The sequence below is a fragment of the Meleagris gallopavo genome, chromosome 1 (assembly GCF_905368555.1).
Source record: "Meleagris gallopavo chromosome 1, MGAL_WU_HG_1.1, whole genome shotgun sequence".
Classification (NCBI taxonomy): domain Eukaryota; kingdom Metazoa; phylum Chordata; class Aves; order Galliformes; family Phasianidae; genus Meleagris; species Meleagris gallopavo.
The window spans coordinates 66028492-66051771 of record NC_139404.1 but is presented as its reverse complement, the minus strand read 5'-3'; the positions used below and the strand labels follow the sequence as shown (position 1 = coordinate 66051771).

Below are 23280 nucleotides of genomic sequence, written 5' to 3'. Positions count from 1 at the left end.
AACCCCAAAAGCAGCATCATATTTAACATTTACAGCTCCATCTGGGCTGGTATGGCTAGATGGCATGGCAGAGTATAATTAAAAGATAACAGCTTGTCCTTCCCAAGTCATGATAGCCACTAGTCAGTTTGAACATAATGACAAGTTTCTTCCAAATTTGGAAAAATTCACTAGCAAACAGCATGGAAAACATCCCCCAGTCCCCTGGAGAGAAATCCTCTTCCTGGCAGATGCACAAACCATAGCAGAGACATGAAAGGTAGTTGGGGGACAGGGAGAATCACAAGACATAAATATTTCTTCACAATCTAAGGCCATGAAAACGCGTATCTTCTGTCAAATACAGACAAATACATTGTTTATGATTTAGTATCCAACACTTCTTTCTTAAAATACTTGCTTGCATGAAGGGAAAGGGAAAATTTTAAAAGAAACATCCTAAAAATAAACATTACAAACTTGAAAAACACCCACATAACTCAATAAAAGCCTATGGTAACTACTCTGACTGAACATGTAGACCATATGCCAAGCACCTTTTTTATTGCAGATGAAGTGTGCTGTGGCCTAGGGGCTGAAAACTGCTGCTTTTTTAATCTCTAAGTCAGTACAACTGTGTTTGTAGAAGATGTTCAGACATGAGATGAGTTTAAACTCATTAATTAACCTTAGTGATTTCATTTTATTGAAGAAGATGGCTGCAATCGTATTTCCATAAGCTCTGCTATAAGTGAAATCAAAAGCAACGTGAATGGAAGGAATGAACAATGGCAAAACCTGCCACAACTATTTCGCACTGCAGAAATAGTTTAAACCCATCAGACACATTTCCTATTAAAAAATGCAAAATATTATGCAAGTTATTGTTATTCTCTTCCTCTCTCAGCTCTCATATTATAGAAATCAGATTTAGAGAAAATCTGCTAAATTTTCCACCTGCTACAAAAATATTCTCTCCCAGTGGCATATTACCTTTTACCCAACAAAACTGAAATATTTTCATAAATATGACTGCACCACTAATACAATACAGCCTGTAGGCAGTTTCTGGGATTTTTGCAGGTTTTCACCTACTGCTTCTTTCCAACCCAAAATAAGTTCAATACAGACAATGGCTAGTTTATGCTCCCTAGAGAGAGAAAAAAAATCATTTTCTCTGATCAGGCTGTAACAGCTGCTTTAAAAAATGCTTTTATTGTTTCTGTAACTGATTGCTCCTACAGTATTTTAACTTCCTATTGCATCTACATAATATTACCATATCATACTCTGCAGTTTCTTATATTTAATCTCTGAAACACTGAAGGAGCTTTGCAGTAATGGCAATCAGCACACTGAGTCCCTCCCTCTGTGTCTTTGTCTTTAGTTTGTTGTATTTCTTTACTTTAACATCAAAAGCAGTTTTGTTCCTTAAGATGCAAGCCAGAAATTATAGTAATTCTGTCTACTTTAGAGCAAGTTTGTATGGCCTTATAATAAGCTATCAGGATTCAATAAGTAGACTTGCTAAAGAGGGAGCTCATTATGCATTTACCTCAAAAACCAAAGAAATTCCATTTCTCATCTCTTCAGAAGCAGTCTTCCAGTTTCTGCTCCACAGTGTTTTTCTTGTTCATGTTTAACAAAAAGGGGCCAATTTCTGTCTCTCCTCCTTAAAGAATGTGGATCTACAAAGTGCCAAATTCAGTCAAGAAAGCAGTAGCCGATTCAGCACCCTTCTGACAAATTCCTATGACTTCAGAAAACCAGAGGTACAGCAAATGTGGGGAATTCAAAACAAGATGGCATCAAGGAAAAAGGTTTTGTCTTCTCTTAGACAGAAGTTAATCTGAAGGGGGGAAAAATGTGGAAATTCTTCAGCTTGTCCCAACTTATTAATCCTTGCCCTATGAATCAGTATCTACTCATCACTATTTTAATGGGTTGCATATGATTGCATTTAGAGTTGTGAAGGACGAAGCACAGTACAAGATGAGATTCCATCTACTAAGGAATAATTAAAAAGTTCCTAAATCCCTGACTGTGACACTGTACAATCTGTCAGAACCACAATGCACCTATCTGCAGATTTCCCCCACACATATCTGCAGAGGCCAGCCAAAATTCTCTTTATTGCCCCTTCTCACACTTCTACCCAAATCACATCCTGCAAAGGGGATAAAAAAAAAAAAAAAAAGGATCCTAGGCAAATTATAATTGATTAATCACAACTGAATAGCTTTGAAAAGTCAAGAGACTGAGCAGGGGGAAGGGCAGACAATTTGTCATTGAGGTTTCCATCTTACCGCATGACAAAATCCGCTTGATCTATTTGTTTTCCACAGCCGCTCTTTTTGAGAATCCCACCGTTTCCCACCACAGAGCATTTCTTCAGTGGCAGCTGGAAGGGTGTAGCCTAGCAACACAAAACAAGGACTGTTTTTACAGAGGAGAACACATACATCTTTGTAGCAGCTGCTCCTGGAGAACCAGGGAGCTGGCAGGGCTCAAAGTGAGGAAAGAAAACGGAGAATGAGGAGCTAGGAAAAAAGTCCAGAAGTTAGCTGGTAAGTAGACAAAGGACAGTTCTTATCCCTGCTTCCTCAACCGAAATTCAAAAAAGATGCAACACAGAAGAGAATAACAGTTCTGCATAAAGAAACTGCGTAGTTACAAAGTTGTGATAAACATAATGACCAAGATACGCACTCCAAATGTGTCTTCTAGCCAAGCTGCAGAGAGAGGAAAAAAAATTACCAGGAAAAAAAACCATGAAAGTGACCTTTTACATAAAAGACAGCTCTGGACAAGAAAGGAAGGAAGAAGGAACAATGTGAGTACAAAAGGGACTCAGGAGTCACCCCGGATCCCTCCATCGTTCTTTCTCTGGGCTGGGTCACTCTAAAGCATAAAGACATTCAGAGCATCCGAGTAGCTTCATAAGTGCTCAACTCCCCAAATACAGCACAAATGAAAATCAGAAAACCATTTTAACTAAGGAGCCCTTGCCACAGCTGAGTAGGGCATTAAATTGCAAGGTCAAATTGTTATGCTATCTTATGCATCAAATGCAGTATTAAATAGGATTTGCACAGTCTTCTTTACTCCAGAGGATCTCAAAGCTACATGTGGAACACCTTCCTGTCAGCCTTGAATCATTCACCTTTAGTGGTGTTGAGGCAGTCATTTAAATAGCGCACAGTACATCAGTGTAGCCCAGCACATATTTGTATATATATATGTGTGTGTGTGTGTGTTTGTGTGTGTGTGTATATATATATATATGTATGTAAAACAGGGTCAAAGGGTGAACAGCATAGGAATTTCAAGTAGTATGATAAAGTTATAAGAATGGAATCCGTCTACAACACAGGAGTTAATATTCTCCTCATGCAAAAAAAAATTCTGCAGGAATTTTTCATTTATCAAACCTGTCAAAACCCGACTTTGCAGCAGAGACAGAAGCTACTGCCTGGGCCTCTGAGAATGCAAATGCCACAGTGACAGGATACAGCATGGCAAAACAATTATTTTCACCTGGACGACAAGTTCTAACAGTGGCAGCACTCATTGTCACTTAAATGTACAGAGCAACGTCTAACACTGCATAATGTATTCACTAGGCATTACAACAGTGTACATAGCATAGAAAACAGATCCAGTGCTACAGCACAAACTCTGCGTTTGTTGGTATTCATTTTTACTTTATCTTCTCCCTTAGATGTATTTGTTTCACCATCTATTCTCAGCAAATTAAATTCCATTCAGCTAATATAAAAACATAACCTGCTATCTAATAAAATAAATTGAAGCATTTTGCATATCCTAATTCTGGATTAATATATGCTAGAGTAGAAAAATCAATTCCAGTTTACTGAGGCCCAGCCACTGTTGGGAACCCAGGGACAGCACAGCAGAGCAATACTAAGTATGCAACTGCATTCTGATTCTGCATCCACCTTCCCAAGAACATTTTTTAATTTACCCAGTTATTGAACGAGCAGCATATCTTGAAATTCAAAGGACTTTTCATTGCTGAGGTGACCCTGACTAAATGAAAGCTCACAGGTTCAGTACAGGGAGTAGGGTAGGGATGGAGGAAATTTAGAAGTGGTAAGGTTTCATAAATAACATGACCATTCTTATTCAAGATATGTCAGAGCTCTTCCAAGACAGCCAGTTATGCAAAGACAAGGCTGTGACAGATAAATCACAAAGGCAGCCATTAACTTAAGAGCCGTGGTAACTCTGTCACATAATTTCTGTGACTTCAATACATGTTGAATTTCTCTATACCCCCAAAACAAACATTAAGGAGTTACTAAATGCTTCAAAATTCTGAGTTGCAAACAGCCCTTGATATTGCTTGAGATGAATTTCTGTCCTTCAAAGGAGGCTTATATCCTGTTATGTTCAAAGATGATTATACTACTTATCATTTGCATATATACTTTCATTTCCAAGAGAGCATGAATCTTTGAAACTCCTGCCTTTCAGAGAGCCCAAGAGACAGATGAACAAGATCAGAGCTGCAAGGATGATTTGAGGGAGCTAAAGGGAGGAAGAAGTGGCAAATAAAACCACCACTGTGGCCTAACCTGTGAAGAAAACCACTCATATACAGAAAGAAAACCAAGCTGAATGCAGTTCTCTGTGAAAAGCCACCCCTCCCTCAAAAGCCCACAGAAGCTTTTGCCTCCCCCAACAAAGTAATGAAAATTCTGGACATGACATAGACAGTTTGCATGCCATTGTTTAGCTTAAAACATTCAAGAGATTCAGCTTCCAGAAGGCTATAGTTATAAACTCAAGGCAGACATTAAGTGTCCCTGATGCTTGGAGGCATTTCAGCTGCTTTTTCCCTTAATGAAGAGGAATTGCTTAGCATGCTCTGGGAGAAACATGTATTTTTTTAACATTGCACATGACTGTTCTTCACTCATTCAGGTTACAAACCAGCATATTGCTCAAACTGCAGGGGCATTTCAGGAACTCTGTTCTCAGTCCATTTGTACAAGCTGTCCAGTCATACGCAAATCATACAGTTCAAGTGTTGCCTATGAGCTGCTATGAAACACGCGGCTCCTCTGTCTCTCTGCAAAAGGCAAAGAAAAAGCAGCAGACTCCTGGGCTTTGAAACTGTTAGGAATCATAATCCTGTGATGCAGTTAGCAGCTGCAGAGTTAACCCACTGCAGGATCTCCAAAGGAGACTCACAGGACAGATAGCACAGATAAAGGATCTTCAAAGCTAAAGGGCTGTGGGTTTCATTCTGTGACTTTCCATAAGCATTCAGCTCATTCCTTCCTTTGAGCTGACCAAAATATAAAGTGCAAACATCTTAAGCAAAATTGCAAGGTAATTAACCATATGGAAGCTCCAGCCCTAACGTGCAGTTGAATCACTAGACCTGTTAATACCTTTCCACACCACTATTTGGCTTTCAAGAGGTTTCTATGCATCCACTTGTTCCTACCACTGGCTCACAGGGTACAAACTGTGGATTTAAGGTTGAAATTAAATAATTATCAAAACGTAGAGACATTTGTTTGGTTGTTTTGTTTCATTTCAGAGCAAAAAGCACTGAAGATGGACTCTAGTAATGATTCGTTTTCTTTCTCTACTCTCTTTCTTTCTCAACTAATCCTATGCCATCTTCATGGTGTGGGTAATCTGTCTTCAGATGTTTTGAATGTTACATTGAAGAGGTAGATCAATGCTGTAACTTAGTTGAGAATTAAACCATTTTTACATTTTTGTAAAGTAATCTTGGGCGTGACTTATAATTTCAGTAGGAGGCAATTTTCAATCAAGAATGTTACATTTTTTTAAGGTGATGGTGCTATTTGGAGAGAATTCTATACAGTAAAAACAAAATTTCTTCTGAGTTTCTATTACTAGTAAAATATGTTTCAAAGATCTAATAAAAATTTTCTCTTCCTCTTTACCTCCCACAGTGTAACTCTTTGCTAGGAAAATCATCATGTACTAGGGACCCAGCTGTCATTTATGCTAAATACTCACAAAAAGCTCAGTTGCTATTCTCCTTTAAATTGTAAACTGGCCTGATAAATGCTTGCTTTGGATTGTAAAGTTGTAATAAAAGCATTTCCATTTATATTAGCTTTCTGAATCTGCGTTGTTTTTATTGTCAAGAAATTTGTTATTTTCCTCATTGATTAAATTTTAATGATTTCTGTGGGGGGACTAGAAAAATCAGCATAACATCAGTTTATCCAGTGTAACTGAGAGAATATAAAAATAAGTGACCAGTGCACATCCACCTTTAAGCAATCATTACAATAGAATTAGATAATACTATTAACTGAAAGAATAAAAAAGAAAAATAAACAAACCCTTGTATATTGCCATAAGCAGGATCAATTCCCTTAATAAGTTTTAAAACCAAAAAGAAAATAAAAAGTTTTCATAAGGTGGTTTCTGAAAGGTATCTCTTCAAACAAAAGACAGAGACAAAACCAAGAGTGAAACTCCACTGATAACCAATGAAGATGCTCTAGTTACTATTTATGTAAATGAGGTAAGAAGCTGCACATCCCCCTATGAATTCAGTGACAAATAAGCACACAAAGCAATAGATTAATAGCTCCCAATTGAATACAGAAGTAATTTAACAGAGCATCTATCCAGCAATTCACTGATTAGTTTCATCATTCATCTAAGTAAAAATAAATCATTGTCATCAGCTAAAAGAACATTACACAGTACTAATAAAATATAATTTATTTTAGATAATGGTATTCTAATTCACTTTGATTTCATTGTTACCTTGTTAATGTGTTAATTTTTACCCACTCACTGCCAAAGACAGTTAATCAGCAACCAAGTTCTTACTGGAAAAACAAAAAAAATTACAGCGTTCAGCCTCTGATTTAATACTGATGATGTCAAAAACACTGAAAATACAGGGAACATAAATTACAATAAAATGGGTTTCCAAATAAGCATTATTGGATTTGGAACAAGATGCCGTGTTTCACTGTTCCCTTTGAGAAGACAGCAGGCTGAAGAAAAAGGCCTAGTTCTCCTAATTCTTCTAAGGAGTCAACAAAATTGCAAGAGTCAACAATGTGGGAATGGAATGTTGTTTCTGCATTTGATATTAAAAAGAGCAATTGGTTTGAAGAAGTAGAACATTATGCATTTGTATTCTGTAACTTATTCTTAGAAATAGTTGATCTAAGAAGTAAAATACTATATACGTTAGCTGCATGTTTTAGAAACATTATTACTGAATTACGTGATTAATTCTCTCTTGCAAAACTGTAATAGTTGTTAAATGTTCCAAACAATGCGAGTATAGTGTTAGGGATTAGAAAACATATTGTAGAGTTGTTCTGTTAGGATAAGAAACTCCCAGCAAAAGAAAAATAGATTTAGCAAACATCAAAGAAGTTAGGGCCTCTACACAAGGCTGAAATGTCTCACTCTGTGAAAAGGTTGGGATGTGACAGACAGGCACCAAGATACTCCCCTGTTTTTCTCCCGAGCTTATCTTTGTGGAAAGAAGGACAAGCAGATATTCGCAAAATAACAATCAGGTGTGGAATAAGTTAATTAACTACAGATTTACGCTCGTGCAGCAAAAAATTTATGTTTGTCCAGTGTTTCCATATTTAGTGAAGCATCAAGAAGATTGTGAACCTAAAGTACTCAGCCAATGAGGAAGACGGGAGAAAGAGATAAACTTCAGGGAATAGAGAATAAAAGATGTAACTCTGTTTTCTGGAGGTTCTCCTGCTTGCAGGAGGTCCGCCATTGTAATTGCAAATAAAATCTGCTTTAACAGAGATACAGTCCTAGAAAATTACTTGGATATTTCCAACAACAAAAAGCCAAATTGGGTCCGGACTATTCTTTTCATCCTTTTGCATAAGGAAGCAGCTGACACTTTAAAGGAAGCCTATACTTGTCTTAACCACAGGTAACATGGCATTGTTTTTTGCGCTGTTGGACACAGTGGGATGGAAAACACTCCTTCTTCCTTGCTTTATTGTTTACAAATCATCTTTGTATGGCAGGCTTTTTGTTCCTCCAGTGGAGCTGTCAACCAGGGAGACATGAAGGCTCGACAGCAGCTGGCTCCAAAACCATCAACGTCACTCACACAGGGACAGTGTGTCCTCTGTAGGAGAACGCAGAGGGCGGTTGCAGCTCCTCATGTTTCAGCTGTCTCTCTCAGCCCAAATGCTGCAGTCTCAAGTGAGCTGGATGGGTGCCAGCCCAGAGTAAGAGGCAATTACTGATACCTGTCTTGCAGATGTGACTGTGTTAGGAGGAGCTACTCCTCCAAAAGCAAAGAGGGCTTCGGCGCATCCCGACAGTGTGCCACTGCTGACATTCTTTTCATCCCTGAAAAGTAATTGATATTTTCTTAGGAAAATAACTGTTTTCACCCCAAAAAAAAAACACTTAGAGCCTAGGTTTGACATGAGGGAAGGCCTGAGGGTGGCTGCAGCTCCTCACAGGGAGCAGAGGGGCAGCGCTGAGCTCTGCTCTGTGTGACAGCGACAGGGCCCAAGGGAACGGCTTGGAGCTGTGTCAGGGGAGGGGCAGCTGGGGTTAGGGACGGGGTCGGCACCACAGGGCGGTGGGCATGGAACGGGCTGCCCAGGGCAGTGGGCACGGCCCCAAGTGCTGGAGTTCAAGGAGCCTTTGAACAGCGCTCTCAGACATAGGGTTTGGATTTTGGGTGGTCCTGCATGCAGCCAGGAGTTGGACTCAGTGGTCTCTGAGAGTTCATTCCAACTTGGGGTGTTTTATGATGCTATAATAGGTCTCATGTAGTAGTAATTCATAGCTTTCAACATTTTCTATCATACCCCTATTTCAGCTTGGCCTTTCTGTTTATACTTACTGATTGAAATAACTGCGCAAAGTTTGAAATGCGTCCAACAGTCTAACAATAATTTAGAAGTTATTTTTGTGTGGAGAAATAAGAAAAATGAGTTAGAATGGGCTTATGTGTGCTGGAAAGGCAGAAAATCTTTTCTCATAAATCTTGAGAGAATGTTGGGGGCTAAAAGATGCATAGATTTTAAGAAACTACAGTGACACATTATTGGTAGATTTACTGAATGCTGTGTAATTCATAAATTGTTTTGCATTCATGCAAAGGTCTATCACAAAAGCTGTGAAACCATGTACATCTATATTTTGCATGTGAAAAATGTCAAAATCACAATTAAAGTCTCCACTAAGACTTTTAAAAAATGTGTTAGCTACAACTTGAAAGAATTCTCTATACTCTCTGAATAGGAGAAATGTTAAGCAAGAAGCAAACAAAAAATTTTGCCTTTAAGGTAACACTGTTACAAAACAGAGGGTTAGGAACAAGCATAGTTCATAGATTCATATCACAGAGTGGCCTAGGATGAAAAGGACCACAAAGATCATCTAGTTTCAACCCCCCTGCTATGTGCAGGGTTGCCAACCACCAGACCAGGCTGCCCAGAGCCACATCCAGCCTGGCTTTGAATGCCTCCAGGGATGGGGCATCCACAACCTCCTTGGGCAACCTGTTCCAGTGCGTCACCACTCTGTGTGAAAAACTTCCTCCTAATATCTAACCTAAACCTCCCCTGTCTCATTTTAAAACCATTCCCCTTGTCCTATCACTATCTACCCATGTTGATAGCGATAGGACCCATAGTTAACTATGTGTGCAACAGATCAAAACGAAACTCCTGCCAGAATCAGCTATGTACTTAACATACTAACCTTTTGTGTATGCTAATTATGAACAGTACTAGATTAGCTGAGCATGCTTTTTAAAGCACTGGACTCAGATACTAACAAATCCCAATATCTGACCACAAAGAAATTACTACAAGAAACTGTGACAGTGACTATAAAATCCCTCTAGGAGATGGGAAAGGAATTTCAAGATGAACCTCCAGTTGTTTTTTTTTTTCCTTTTTTTTTTTTTAATAGTTTCATTGCTCCCCAGAGGTGCTGCTAAGTAACAAATGTTGAAATCTGAAGCTCACTGCCCATACAAAACAGAAATGGTCCAGGCAGAGCAAACTTCTCTGTAACATCATTCAAGAACATCTCAGCTATCACAGCAGTCGTTGTTGAATTAGAATTAAACACTGAATTTTATATAAACTTGTGCCGTTCTCAAATATATGTTTCTGAGTATATGATTTTTCATGAGATTAATATTTTGTTATGCATTTATATGGGATCATGCAATGACAAAATGTCACTTAGACTTAGTATTGCTCTACTGCAGCAGGAAAACCTCTTACATTCAAAAGGATACATGAAATATTAACAGGAGAGCAATCACAAAGAAGAGAACACTTTGCAGCATACCTACATATTCATAAAAAACATGGAATACCAGTAACTAGCTGGTAGTCACTTTTAGTCCAGGCTGCACTTAGCAAGAACTTCAAAATGGTATGTTCTGTAATAGCTTTGCACCCAGTATGAAGTCGCTGCAAGTACTCACTTGCAGTGGATTATAAGAACTCTTCAAATTGCTACCACAGCATTTAATTTTTTCAAACCAGCCTTCATACAGCCAGGATAGCACAATGTGGGGATTATGGAAAAAAATACATTTGGAAATTGTAGCAGTTTCATTTAAAAAACAGACTTCCAGGGCTATATCATAAACAGTATTTTAAATGGCAAATGCTCCAGAAAAGTGAAAGGAGAGCTTCTATTCTGTGTGACTTATAAGGCAAGAATACATTAATGAGTGGGAAAATTTGAGAGTTCTGGAAGACTTCTGGATCTAAGCTTTACAACCTGTAACTCACTGGAACCCCCAAACTTTGAATCAAAAATGAGAAAGAGGAAATATTTTTTCATGATTAATTTGAAAAATGAACTCAACCTACTGGAGTTGAGTCGATTCTCTTACTCTGAAAGATGTTATAGTTTCCAGCATTTCTACAACTGGAAGATCTCACAAAAGACTTAAGCTACCTTCTGTATAGCTGCATTTAGATTCTCCTTGAAGAAACCAAGTCCTAAGTAAAGAGTAGAAAAGGAAAGATTAAAGTACAAAATCAGCTTGACCAGTATCTGTAAATAATTGTCTATGCTGGCTTCCCTAGACACGTTCCCATACACTTGAATAACTCAATTTTTTATTTTTTTTAATCTTATATGATAATAAGGATAAAATTAAACTAATAGGCGGAATCAATAAGCTCTGCATGCAACCACAGGAACAGTTAGCAATACTTTTCTTTTACCTGAACATCTGACAACATCAGATTCCATGCTGAGCTTAGAGGAAAACATCATCCATCATATGGAATTCTCAAGCTTGCTCTGCTTTGCCTCAAAAGTTATGCACACAACAATCTTGCAGTTAGAATTCAAGACTCAGTATTGTAAACTCACACTGTACAGCATTTACATATGGGACTACAATTTGTCTTCTGGTTCACTGGCATACTATGGCAGAAAAACATTCAAACATACCAGGTATTCCAGTGGTTACTTAACGTTACACAATGCTGAATTTTTATCAGCAAGCATTTGTCTGGGATTTAGAGACCTAACTTTCAGACACAGTTTTTGAAGGATTTGCCTGTCCGCAACTTTTCCTGTTTCTTCTTAATCTACTCTAAATTTAAGCACATGAGAAAAACTAAAGAATTTCAAATGCTGTGTGCCAGAGCTACATTGCTACAGCACTTCTATGCTCAAACCAAAGGTACATTTAAGTATTTTTGAAGTTTTGAGTAGATATTTCATGGAAGCAAGGATATTTCATCATCACTCGAGGACAAAACTACTTTTTTAATGTTATGCATGTCTGGTAGACAACAAGAGTAGCTGTAATGTGATTTGAATGAGTTCTTCTAAAGCCCAAATAAAATGCAGCAGAAACTTTTAAAATTAATCTCCTGGACTACAGTCTGCCATTTTCTGGCCAAGGAAGTTTTGTATTTAGACATACATTTTATCTTTCTGAGCTTAAGTTTTTGGTAATGAACTATAATATTCTAGTTACATATCTAGTTAACTATAATATCTAGTTACATATGATTGCCCAGTGACAATGTCCTCCAAATGTAATTTCTCCCCCAGTACTTTCACAATGGAAGAACAGTAACAAGCCAAAATGACACAGTGTAGGGAAAATCACAGAGTATCCGCTTTCTTATAGCTGGTGCAGGAAAGACTAGAAACTGTACTCACATTTTGAATTATTCTCTTGTGAGAGTGTGGGATAACAGGCAGTCAAGTATAGAAAAATATCTTGAAATTGTGAAAGCCTGAATGCCTGATCAGTAAGGGATATTACTCACTTATTATCCTGAAACAACGAAGGTTCTCACAGTGCTATTTCATACATATGCTGCCACTATGCGGACAGGCTAAGAGAGTTGAGGTTGTTCAGCCTGGAGAAGAAAAGATTCCAGGGAGACCTGAGAGCAGCCTTTCAGTATCTAAAGAGGGGCTATAAGAAAGAAGGGGACGGACTCTTTAGCAGGGTCTGTTGTGATAGGACGAGGGGAAATGGTTTCAAATCACAAGAGAAGAGATTTAGATTGGATATAAGAAAACTGTGTGGTTTTTTTTATGATAAGGGTAGTGAAGTATTGGAAAAGGTTGCCCAGAGAGGAAGTGGATACCCCACTCCTGGAGACATTCAAAGTCAGGCTGGACAGGGTTCTGAGCAACCTGGTCTAGCTGTAGGAGTCCCTGTTCACTGCAGGGGATTTGGACTAGATGGTCCTTAAGGGTCCCTTCCACTACAAACAGCTCTGTGTTCCTATGATTTTATTGCCAAGACCAGTCCACAGTCAAACACAAAGTTCCTAGGCATTTTAAGATCAATCGAACTCCACAGAATTTATAGAGGATAAATGTTTTTGCAATAGCATGAGTAGAATATAAATAATTGTGAAATATAGTAATAGCCTGTGTTGAACGTGAATGGGGATAGGAAAGAGAGCAAGCAGAAGGACTCTGAAGATGATGTCAAAAAATCTGCATATCTGTGTCTGATTTACTAAAAAGCATATTCAGCTACAGAAACGAAAAAGTTCTTTAAATCTTACTAGTAGCATACAGTGCACATAGTAAGGCGTGTTTCATGAAAAATATCAAGGGCTTCCAATTCTACTGTGTATGAAAGACAGTAACACTTAAGCAAATGAATAGCTCTCTGAACGCCTGAGAGCTCTCTGATCCCATTGATATGAATAAGGATCTGCTGCAAAAGAAATCAATTTAACTTCTATAGGCACCAAAAAATGGATTTAGTCATCAAATGATCGAATATAAAAATTTGAAACTTTCGGCTTTTGTTTCTTAGGATATCTTAAAAGCAGCATACTTCCACTTAGCTAGTATAGTAAACTAATTTCTAAAAGGAAAAGATCTGATCTGAAAAAAAAAAAAGATTCTTGCCTTTGCTTTACCTCTAACTAGTTCTAAAGAATCAATGACATCTATTGAGAATCGCTAATTAAAAAGACATCAAAGTCAGCCAGCAAGGACTGATCTCTCTAGGAAATTTGCAATTAGAGGATGAGTGGAATTTAAACACTGAGTTTGGTTTTTGGGAATTACTGTTGACTTTCTTTAATAATTCTTCTAGATAATTTTTTCTCTTCTCCATTAATGAGAAAAATTAAGCCTCTTAAGAAAGTTTCACTTTCATCTATCTATATGAAGTTTCACTTTCAACTATAGATTTTAAATCTCACATAGCACTCAGTCAAATCAAATACATAAAATACACAAGGAAATGAGAAACAGCTTGAAGTATAACTAGATGTGCCTTGCTCCAAGAAACTGTTACATTCAGCCAGGTTAGAAGCCTGCAATAATATCTATCTTATGTCTTTAGCTTGTTCTTCATCCACATACATATCTAGATGGCATGCATGCTGCCTCATAACATAACTAACACAAGAAAAGGTAACCTATGAGCTGAAAATGAATAACAGTATTCTTGGATAAAATTCTTGATAAAATCCAGAAGAAAAAAGAACTGAATATAAAGCAAGGATCTTCATCCAGAATACTGTCCTTCTTTCAGTCAGTCACTCTGCAGAATTGTAGAACCAAGGTTAATATAACCTTTCTGAGAAGTGAAAAAGACAGATAGCAAAACAGTAGGATTTACATATAATGAGCAGCTACCAATTTTTTTCTAAGAAAGTATTTAGAAGTTATGAAAGAAGAGGTTTAGAAGTCCAGAAAGGCAGAAGGAAAAGCCATCATGATTATTAAAAAAATGCGGTTTCCATAGTATGTTTTATTTTTCCAGTAATGAAAATACATCTTGAAAATGAACAGTATCACATACAGGCAGCCATGAGTCTCTCTTGTTTGAACTTCTTTGAATAACTTATTACTGTATCAACAATAAAATACTTAACAATATAAGATTAAAATGGGGGATAGTATCATTTCACTATGTAACAGAGTTGATTCCTCAGACAACAAACAGAATTTATTATTTGTTGCAAACCGATTGAAAAGGAAGTTTGAAAATAGCTCCTCTACTGAGATAACAGCAAAACAAGGGTCTTGACTTCAGGGACCAAAACCAACCTAAAACTAAAATCTCAGTAGTGCAGTTTACTTATCAGGATCTGAAAAGTGGAAGTCCACTTAATTTGTGCATAGTAAGGCAACTGCATGCCTATGAGAAAGGCACTTCAGAACAAAATGAATTTCAGCTTCTGAGACACCTTTTTTCATCTGCTTTGTGCTTCCCTTGGGTTAAGCATCATACATTAATTCAGGCTGGGAGTGACATCAGGTAATCTAGTCCAATTTCCTGCTCCAGGAAATGCTCAATACATGCTGTTTCTCACGTGCTTCAGTTTCTGTATCAGTTCAGTGGTTTTAAACAATAACCTGTATGATTGTTTAGCTGGTAGCATCTATCCTGGAGCATTTTGAGGTGCAGCAGGACAGGGGCTGACCAAAGGGGCCAGTCTAAGTCTCTGCCCACCTGTGCCGGCATGTCATGACCCTGGTCAGCTTCGGATCCACAAGTGCCATGGTGGAATGGGGCTCTTCTAGAAGTAATTTTTTGACTGATATGAACTAACAGAGCCCCCTCCAAGGCTCACAGTGTCCCACCAGAAGCACACAGAGCCCTTGCGCCCCCCCCACCTCCCAAGTTGGCTGTGGTTATGCCTGTTTGTATCATGGAAGGTGCTGTTTCTGAGGTCTGGTTTTCACTTGAATAAAAGTAATAAGGAACCACGGGCCTCTCTGAGACAGCACTTAATACTTCTTCATACCTTGATACTTACTCTTCATTCAGTTTGGTCATTAGAAATGTCTTACAGGTACACAAGCAAATACTGAGTGGATAAATTCAAAAAATGATGTACTGTTCCCTGTCAGAGGTTACAATTTGGAAAAGCCAATGTCACAAGTTTTAAGAAGCTGTAAATCTATTCTGCCAGCTAAATGCTACAGAAATGCTACATAAAATGCTATAGAAATCAGACTAGCAAATAAAGCATCATAATGCTTTTTTTCTTTTCTTTTTTTTCCAAAACATGCTGTCAGAACCAATGAATAATTTTTCAAGCATCCTATTAAACTAAAATGAATTCATTTTTCACTAACATCTATTCTCAAACCAAAAGCAATTCAAAGGTAATCTAGTGATAATCAAGATGACTCACTCTGCAGGAAGCAATTAACAGAACAAGAATGCACTGGTTTGATCACTCCCTGTGTGCTAAGCATCACACACCAGCAAACTTCTCAAAGATTTTCCTTCCACTTAGTTCCTGGTACCTATTTCAGGCCTTCTCAGATACTAGCCTAGGGTGAGAAGTTTCCTTCCAGTAAACCTTTCAGCTTCATCACTCAGAAGAAGAGAGATCAGAGTTAGGAGTTTTATCACTTAAGAACATTTAAGTCCTCCTTAGGGACAAGAGGTCGTTAATCAGCCCTGTGCTGAATCTCCTCTCACACCTGGCAGTGTATAACATGAACATGCAGTATGACAGACACCTGTAACTGCCATGCAGCATTTTTAAACACACACCCTTGCCACATATGTTTCTCTGGGCAAGAAAACCCGTCCACTCTCCTCTTACACTCATTGTATTTCTTCAGTTTTCATCCCTTCACAAAGATAAAAGTCCTACAAGGACTGTCACGGTCTTCCACCCTTTGAGAACTCATCTGATTTTGACACTTCTCAAACTTAATCTTCTAAATTCTCCCTTAGCTTTCTTTATTCACATGGGAAGTCTCATGGCAAGAGACAGCAAAGCTGTTGGCTTTTCATAAGACATATCGTTTCATCTCCCCACAATATCTGTAAGCTTGTTTTTACATATCTTACAGTCAATTCAAGAGAGATATTTGAGAAGCGTTGCTCTCCACTCATGTCTGAATAGCCTATAAAATGCAGGCTCAGAAAAAAAATTATAAAATGACATTGCAAATGTTGTACATTATATTCTCTTCCAATAATTTTCAGCTAAAAATGTCACATTTGAAAAAATAAAAAAAGAAAAAAAATAAAAAGATGTTTTTTCTCTAGGGGTACAGTGTCTGAAAATGTGACCTGTAATTAGAAAATCAGATCCCATTGTTGTTTTTGAATTTTTTTTCTCTTTTTGTATTTTCACTATTGTTATGTTCCATGCAGAGCAAGAACACAAGTGGACCACTTCAATCTCTAATTTTTTTGTGTCAATCTCCACACAATGTCACACATGATATTTGGAAACAAAAGACTGTTAGACCATTCGATTGAAGCAACCACATTAATAGCAACATGTTGTTGATTTTTTTCCACTAAATAAAAATGCAGTGATTTCAGAATATGAAGAGAACAACTAGCATCACTTTTCTACTGCTCATTACATTTTCATGCCCCTCACCAATTATCTGCAGTATTTTCACCAGGAAGAAATTGGACTGTGCTTGTCTATAGCCTACACTGTTTCATTTTTTAATTCAGATTCTACTTTGCCTTAATGAAAATGGCACATTTTCAGCTATTCACCTTCACTGTCTCTACCACCAAGCTAGACGAACTGGTCTAGTATATGAAAGACACCCATGTAGAGCTTTTTCCTCTGGTGCATCTTCTTGGTACATAGTCAAAAGCTATGGTTGATTTAACTTTGCATACCCACCTGCAGAATGACACTAGCTGCCAAAACTTAACAGGCCAGCGCAAAAGAACAACTGGGCATAGAGGCCATGGTGCTAACAACTTATGACCACATATTGGAATAATAGTGGCCGTTATCATAATCCAGCTCATAAACTGTAGATAAAGGCCATGTTTCTGACCATGGTCTCATGCTGACAAAGGGAAAGATAGTGGTCCTTCCTGAGCTGGAGTGAAACACCTGGCAACTCTGATGATAGAAAAGTTGAGCTGGAAATAAAGACAACGGTCCAGCATAAAACAAACTCCTTTACATCCTTGGAATGTCTAGCACAGTAAAAGCACTAGATAGAACTGCCCAGAGAATCTAATAATGGGGATCAGTTTTACTATAGCGAAGTTCAGAAACAGTATTTTATTTCCTTTGAAAATTACATTGTTTTATTCAGAATTAAATATCATAGTGAAACTTTACCAGAATGACAGAGCTTCGTTTAATTTTTGGATGATAATTTCTCAAGGCTGTGAAATTTCTAATATCTCATAAATTAAATCAGGATTCAGCTGAAAAAGTTAATGGATATGAATGAATTAATGGCCTATAATTTTCGTTCACAGTGAAGTCTAGTTGCACAGCTTCCATTTCAGCAGCAGAAATTTTCACTAGAGTTTCAAGTCTGAACAATGTATCTGTAGATACAGCAGACTGACAGATGCTGCACTTTGAGTATTACGGGGAAATGAGTAGAAGGCTCTTTTAAGGCTTGATGCTTAAGGTAAACTACCGATGGTTAGAATTCAAAATGGGTCTCTCATATCAAGTTTGAAAAAGCCGTGGGTCACAGGCTACAGTATTTTGTTTACATCACTTCTCACACTCCAACTTAAAATTCGGACATCCAAATTCCATACATCAAATAAATGCTACAGCTCCACTGAACTTGCAACAATTGATATGTAACAGGACAACACAGAGCTAAGAACTCATTTCATACCCACAGATTTCTCCTACAATGGAACAAGAAGAAAGCCCATACGTTTCAGGACAGGAGCCATACTCTGTCACATCATCTAGGGGCAGAGAGGGAACCTCAGATTTCTGAAGCCTCAGACACCATGAATGAGACTCGTGTATCCATCCTTTTCTGTGCCACATTTCCCCACCACGGTGCCATCCATATACAAGCTAGTCATCTTCTCTTCCTTTAGAATTTTTCATCCTTAGAGCATTTTTCTGATAAGAACACAGTGTTAAAGATTAAGAGGGGAAAAAAAAATGGAGATTTAGGTTTTGGTGGAGGCTTATAGGTTAATATAAGGGAAAGATCTCTAATGCAAAAGCTCGCACCTTAGTTAGCAAAGATAATAAGGATCTACAATTCTTAATCAGAAGCACGCAAACGTAGAGAGAAATATCAAGCCATAACATGAACAGTTTTCAGAAGAGATCTCCTTAGCAGACACAATAATGTCAGTTACTTCCAACGTACTGAATGATGTAATTTTATATGAATATATATCCCACATACACTTATAAGGAGAGTATAACGACAAAAATGCAATTATAGACTATTTTGTCTGGGGATAAGCAGTGAATGGGGGAAATTATGATGAATCAAGCCAAAACAACAAACAAAAATTAATGAAAAAAATATTGCAATGATTTTTCAATAAACACAACAGATGAGTGAGTTCTCTCTGTTGACCCAGCGGATGAGGTAATATCCTACACACAGCTGATCATACACCCAAGAGATTCTGACTTTCACTATCTCTAAACCCTGATGTAATTCATATCCAGTTACACAGCCACTGTAGTGCTTTAAAAAAGCTAAATCACAAGAGTAAAGAAGCTCAGTCAATTAGTAGCTCAAGCAGCCATGGAGGTAGAAACAGAAGTTAAAATATTTTCTCCTTAAAATATATATTTTTCTACAGTGAACTTTATGTTTAGGATAATAGCTCACATTTCTCAGTATTCTGTCTGCAACCTGGATGTGTGTTACATTTTATTTGTGTTTTGATTTTTCATGCATTTGAACGATAAAGTACTATATTTCATACGCCTCATCTGCACGGTAGATGAAGGTAGCAAACTTTCTAAAAATCAATGTTTTAAACTATAGTGACATATTCTGGTATCACACAATTTGACAGGCAAAGCCAGCAGTTCTATTCCCACATTCATACTGTCAGGGATGGTAGAAATAAGATCTAGACTTTCGGACTCAGCAATTAGTGACTGGAACTGACATCTGGGGGTTTGATAAAGGAGAAGTTTCTAATTTAGAAACAAAGACTGTGCTGCTGTACAGCAGATGCACCCTCATGGCACTAAACCTGCTGCAATGGAAACACTGCTGTTGTGCAAGGCTGAGGAATCATTCGATGCAACCCTGCAGCTGGAGTTACTCAGGAGGTCAGGATGGGTTAAAGGCTTCCTTTGCAGTGTTGTTGTACTGCAGATAATAACACACAGCACTTTGCACCTGTAGGTGTCAAAATATCTGAAGAAAGATGTTAAGCAGGCGTGGCTGATATAGAATAATAGTTACCACACATAGGCTTAGGATCTAGTCTGCAAGAACTCTTTTCACAGCACTTCAAGCACAAGCAATGGGAGCTCCACACCACAAAGAACCTATAGGCTGCAATACAGCCTCTACTGAAACTGATTTATTTTCTGTTCCTCTCTTCAAATTAGAGTTCCTAGTCTCCATTGAAATGAAAACACCACAAATAATTCCCTCCAAGTCCCAAAGGTGCAGGAAGAATATCAATGCACAGCATAAATTGCTCTTAACACACAGCCAAAGTAAAAAATCATTTTTACTCAGCTCATCATTTTTGCAGAGACAGCCTTTTTTCTCCCTTGACTAAATAGCTAGACATCTGTTGAAGGAAAAACATACAGATATGGCAATCAAAAGACAAAGTTAAAGTAAAAAACCATGTTTTCTAAATTGACTCCTTCTGACAGGAACTTGGAGTGCAGTGCCAGTAAATGGTAGTTAGACATATGTTAGTGAAATGAAAAAGGCCCTAAAAGCATAATTTCAGAGAAAATGCTCTTAGAAAGAGAACTTTCATGAACTGTGGCAGAAAGGCTACTCATCAAAGCCACACACAGATCTGTCACATTTTTGCAAGTTATACTGTACTTAGCTTCCATGGAAGTAAAGCAGTAAATGGGATGTCAGCCAATTTTCTAGAAGATGGAAGAAACTTCTTAGCTTTACAGGTAAAAGTGCTGTTAAGTGACTGATCAAAATGGGAATGCTATACATCTTAGATTTTCTGTGTTTACTCACACTTTAAACAGATTTCAAAAACGGTCCATATCTCACCTACCAATGAGATATTTAACAAAATAATTTCATATGGTTTATCAAAATTTCATCTGCTGAACATTAAAATAGTATCAAAACCATTTAAAATAAACACAAACAAATTTCATCATAATACATTGACTGAAAAGAGCCATAACTGTTCAGGTTAACTGTGAACTAAAAAATATCAAAAGCTATATAAAAGCAAATGGAGAGAATAAAAGAAGAAACTGTAATGTACCTATCTTCTTAAATAATGGGTTGAGGAAAAAGGCTAACAAGAGGGGACGGACGCTGAATATTCAGGCAGGTAAGATAAACATAAAGAAGTGGAATGCCATAGCAGAGAACTTCTCACTGAAGGAAAAAAAAATAATCACAAAATAAATATTAGCAACAAGATTCTCATAATGGAAAAATAAAATAAGGAAAACTATAATTCAGCTGAAGCTAGAGAAATGCCAACTAATCAAAAGCCTTCACTGCACATATACTCATTTTGCAGAATCATCATTTTCCCTTTAATTGCCTACGATAACTACTCTGCTTGATTATCTTTGCGCTGCTTGATGAAATTCAGAAACTGGCCAGTTAAATTTCAGAAGTTACTTCATCAAGCAAAGGAGATGAGCTTAAACTCCACCAAAGTGGAAGGAGATAAAGAGTCCTCTTTAATCATTGAGTTGTATTGGAAAAGATTGGTAGCTCTGCGGCTTAGATCAGGTGAATTAAGAATGTACCAACATTAAAAGGGATTGAAAACATCTATGAATTGTGCATCATTCCCTTTGGACATGGAAAACTGGACAGAAAACTGATATTATATATATATATGCATTAAACTGGAATTATTTAGTAGATTTTACTAATCACTTTAGAAAAACATGTTTCCACATTCAGAAAATGGAGAACATAAAATCTGTACTGTGGGATCTGCAGAGAAAGTATGCAAGAGCTAAGCTTATCTTGCTTTGATTAAAAAAAAAAAAAAAAAATACCTTCTTTTACAAAGTTTATTTTACTTGTGTTCACGTACCCTCAAAACCACAGCAAAGCTATCAGAATAACAGGAGAACATTATTACAGAGTATTACCACTCTGGGGAAAAAAAAAAGAAAAAAAACACCTTGACACAAAGGAATAAGCAATTCAAAACTGCAACCCGTATCTGACACCAATCATGAGTAGATCATTTTACAGTTGAAAAATTGACAACAAAAAGCTGTAATTCATTTCTAGAACGCTTTGAACTTCCCTCCAGGTGTGCAAATCACCCTAGCATTGGGCTAATGGAATAGCACTTAGATAGAAGGGGGTTGTCTCAGCCTCATGCAGGATTCAAATCCCCTCAGCAGTGTACAAGAGATGTAACTTCACAGAAGCCAGAAAAGTGGCTGCTGTAAAATAGGTGTAAAATGAAATTCATGCTCCTTGTCTCTATCACTACAACTCTCTGTCTCTAAGGTCTTCAGTAAGCTATGTGATCTCCATGAGACATGACAGCAGCCCAAAAAATATTAACAGAAGAGTCAATTGATCCCCTAACTGGGATTAAAAGACCAACTAAAAAGAGATGCTAGTGAAGACTGAAGAATAGAGGCAGCAGGTGGTAAAGTATGGACACTACCAAGGAGACAATTCAAAGCTAGACAAAATTGTGGTGAGAAGGGCAGGAGAAAGAACTTTAACAGCAGACCAAGGAGCTGCGAAGAACAGCTCAGTACAGAGTCCTTGGACTGAAACCCAGGAGAAAATGAAGCTACGCCGATGTTAAGAAGCCATGAACGTGTCTCCCTCTGAAGAGAGACAAGACAAAGGTGTCTGGGAGTAAAAAAAAAAAAAAAAAAAAAAACTGCTTTTACATTTTTCAGCCAGACCTCAGCTCAAATTTAGGCATAGAAGGAGCCTGTCTCAACAGACAAGCCAGAGCTTTGCTCTCACAGATTTGAAGAGAAAGTGCTCATTTTTAGAAAACGTAATTTTTGAAATCAAGACATCTGTTAGATCTCTTCACAAATCAGATCTGGTTTGATCTGTCTTATACTCTGTCACTTGCATGGAAAAGCAAGGGTAATCAAGTCATGTAAAATCTTAGCATCTAACAAATGTATGATATAAAGAAAACTATCAAGTTGGCAATGCTATTTAGGAGCATGGCAGAATAGAATTCAACTTGTTTTTCTGTAGCTATATGTGCTCTGAAAGAGTGACAAGAAGGAAAACTTCCTTTTGTCAGTGGGAAGATCAACCTTGGCAAAATGAAAGAGGTGTATGTTGAGTAAGAAGGTGTCAATTCTTACAACTTCACGTCTGTAAATACATGCAACTTAGATGACCTGATTGAGCTATACTCAGAGCACATTACAATATATCCACTTCATTCTAGCTCCCCTCAGGAATGTCACTGGAATCCCCAAAAGTTACTCAGGAACGGTCATTACTGTATCTGTCAGCTCAAAAGCTAGTAAAGGCCAAGAACTGGGGGGAAAAAATTACCCTGAAAGCAGCCACAAAGGCTAAATCCACTCTTCCCTAGAAGAACCATACTTAGTAAGAGGATACTGTTGATCTAATGCTTTTTAATTTGGTCTATGAAGCAAAAGATGTAGTGGTTCGTCATGCATATATGTTTATAGTATAGGAAAAGGGGGGTTGGCAGTATTTCTTCTCTACATATTCCCCATGCAAAAGCCCTTGTTTTAACTGTCTCCAGAGGTTTCTAGGCATAGATTTAACTGTGCAGTAACACCATATATTGAATTTGAATGACTGTAAAGTGCTTGAGGGAATTGCTATAAAGAGCATCATAGTCATACCAAGGATTATTTATCTTCAGCTTTCTGATTTCTTCTTCAGGCACAATATTGG

The 23280-nt window shown here is 37.6% G+C and overlaps 1 protein-coding gene across 1 annotated transcript in view; it reads right to left on the bottom strand.

The window, feature by feature from the left end:
- Window positions 1-23280, bottom strand: part of ST8SIA1 (ST8 alpha-N-acetyl-neuraminide alpha-2,8-sialyltransferase 1) — a 143506-nt gene that overhangs the window by 78216 nt on the left and 42010 nt on the right. The window contains exon 3 of the mRNA XM_085231663.1: window positions 2286-2395. Coding sequence (XP_085087789.1) covers window positions 2286-2395 — 110 coding nt within the window. The remainder of the gene's footprint in view (window positions 1-2285; window positions 2396-23280) is intronic.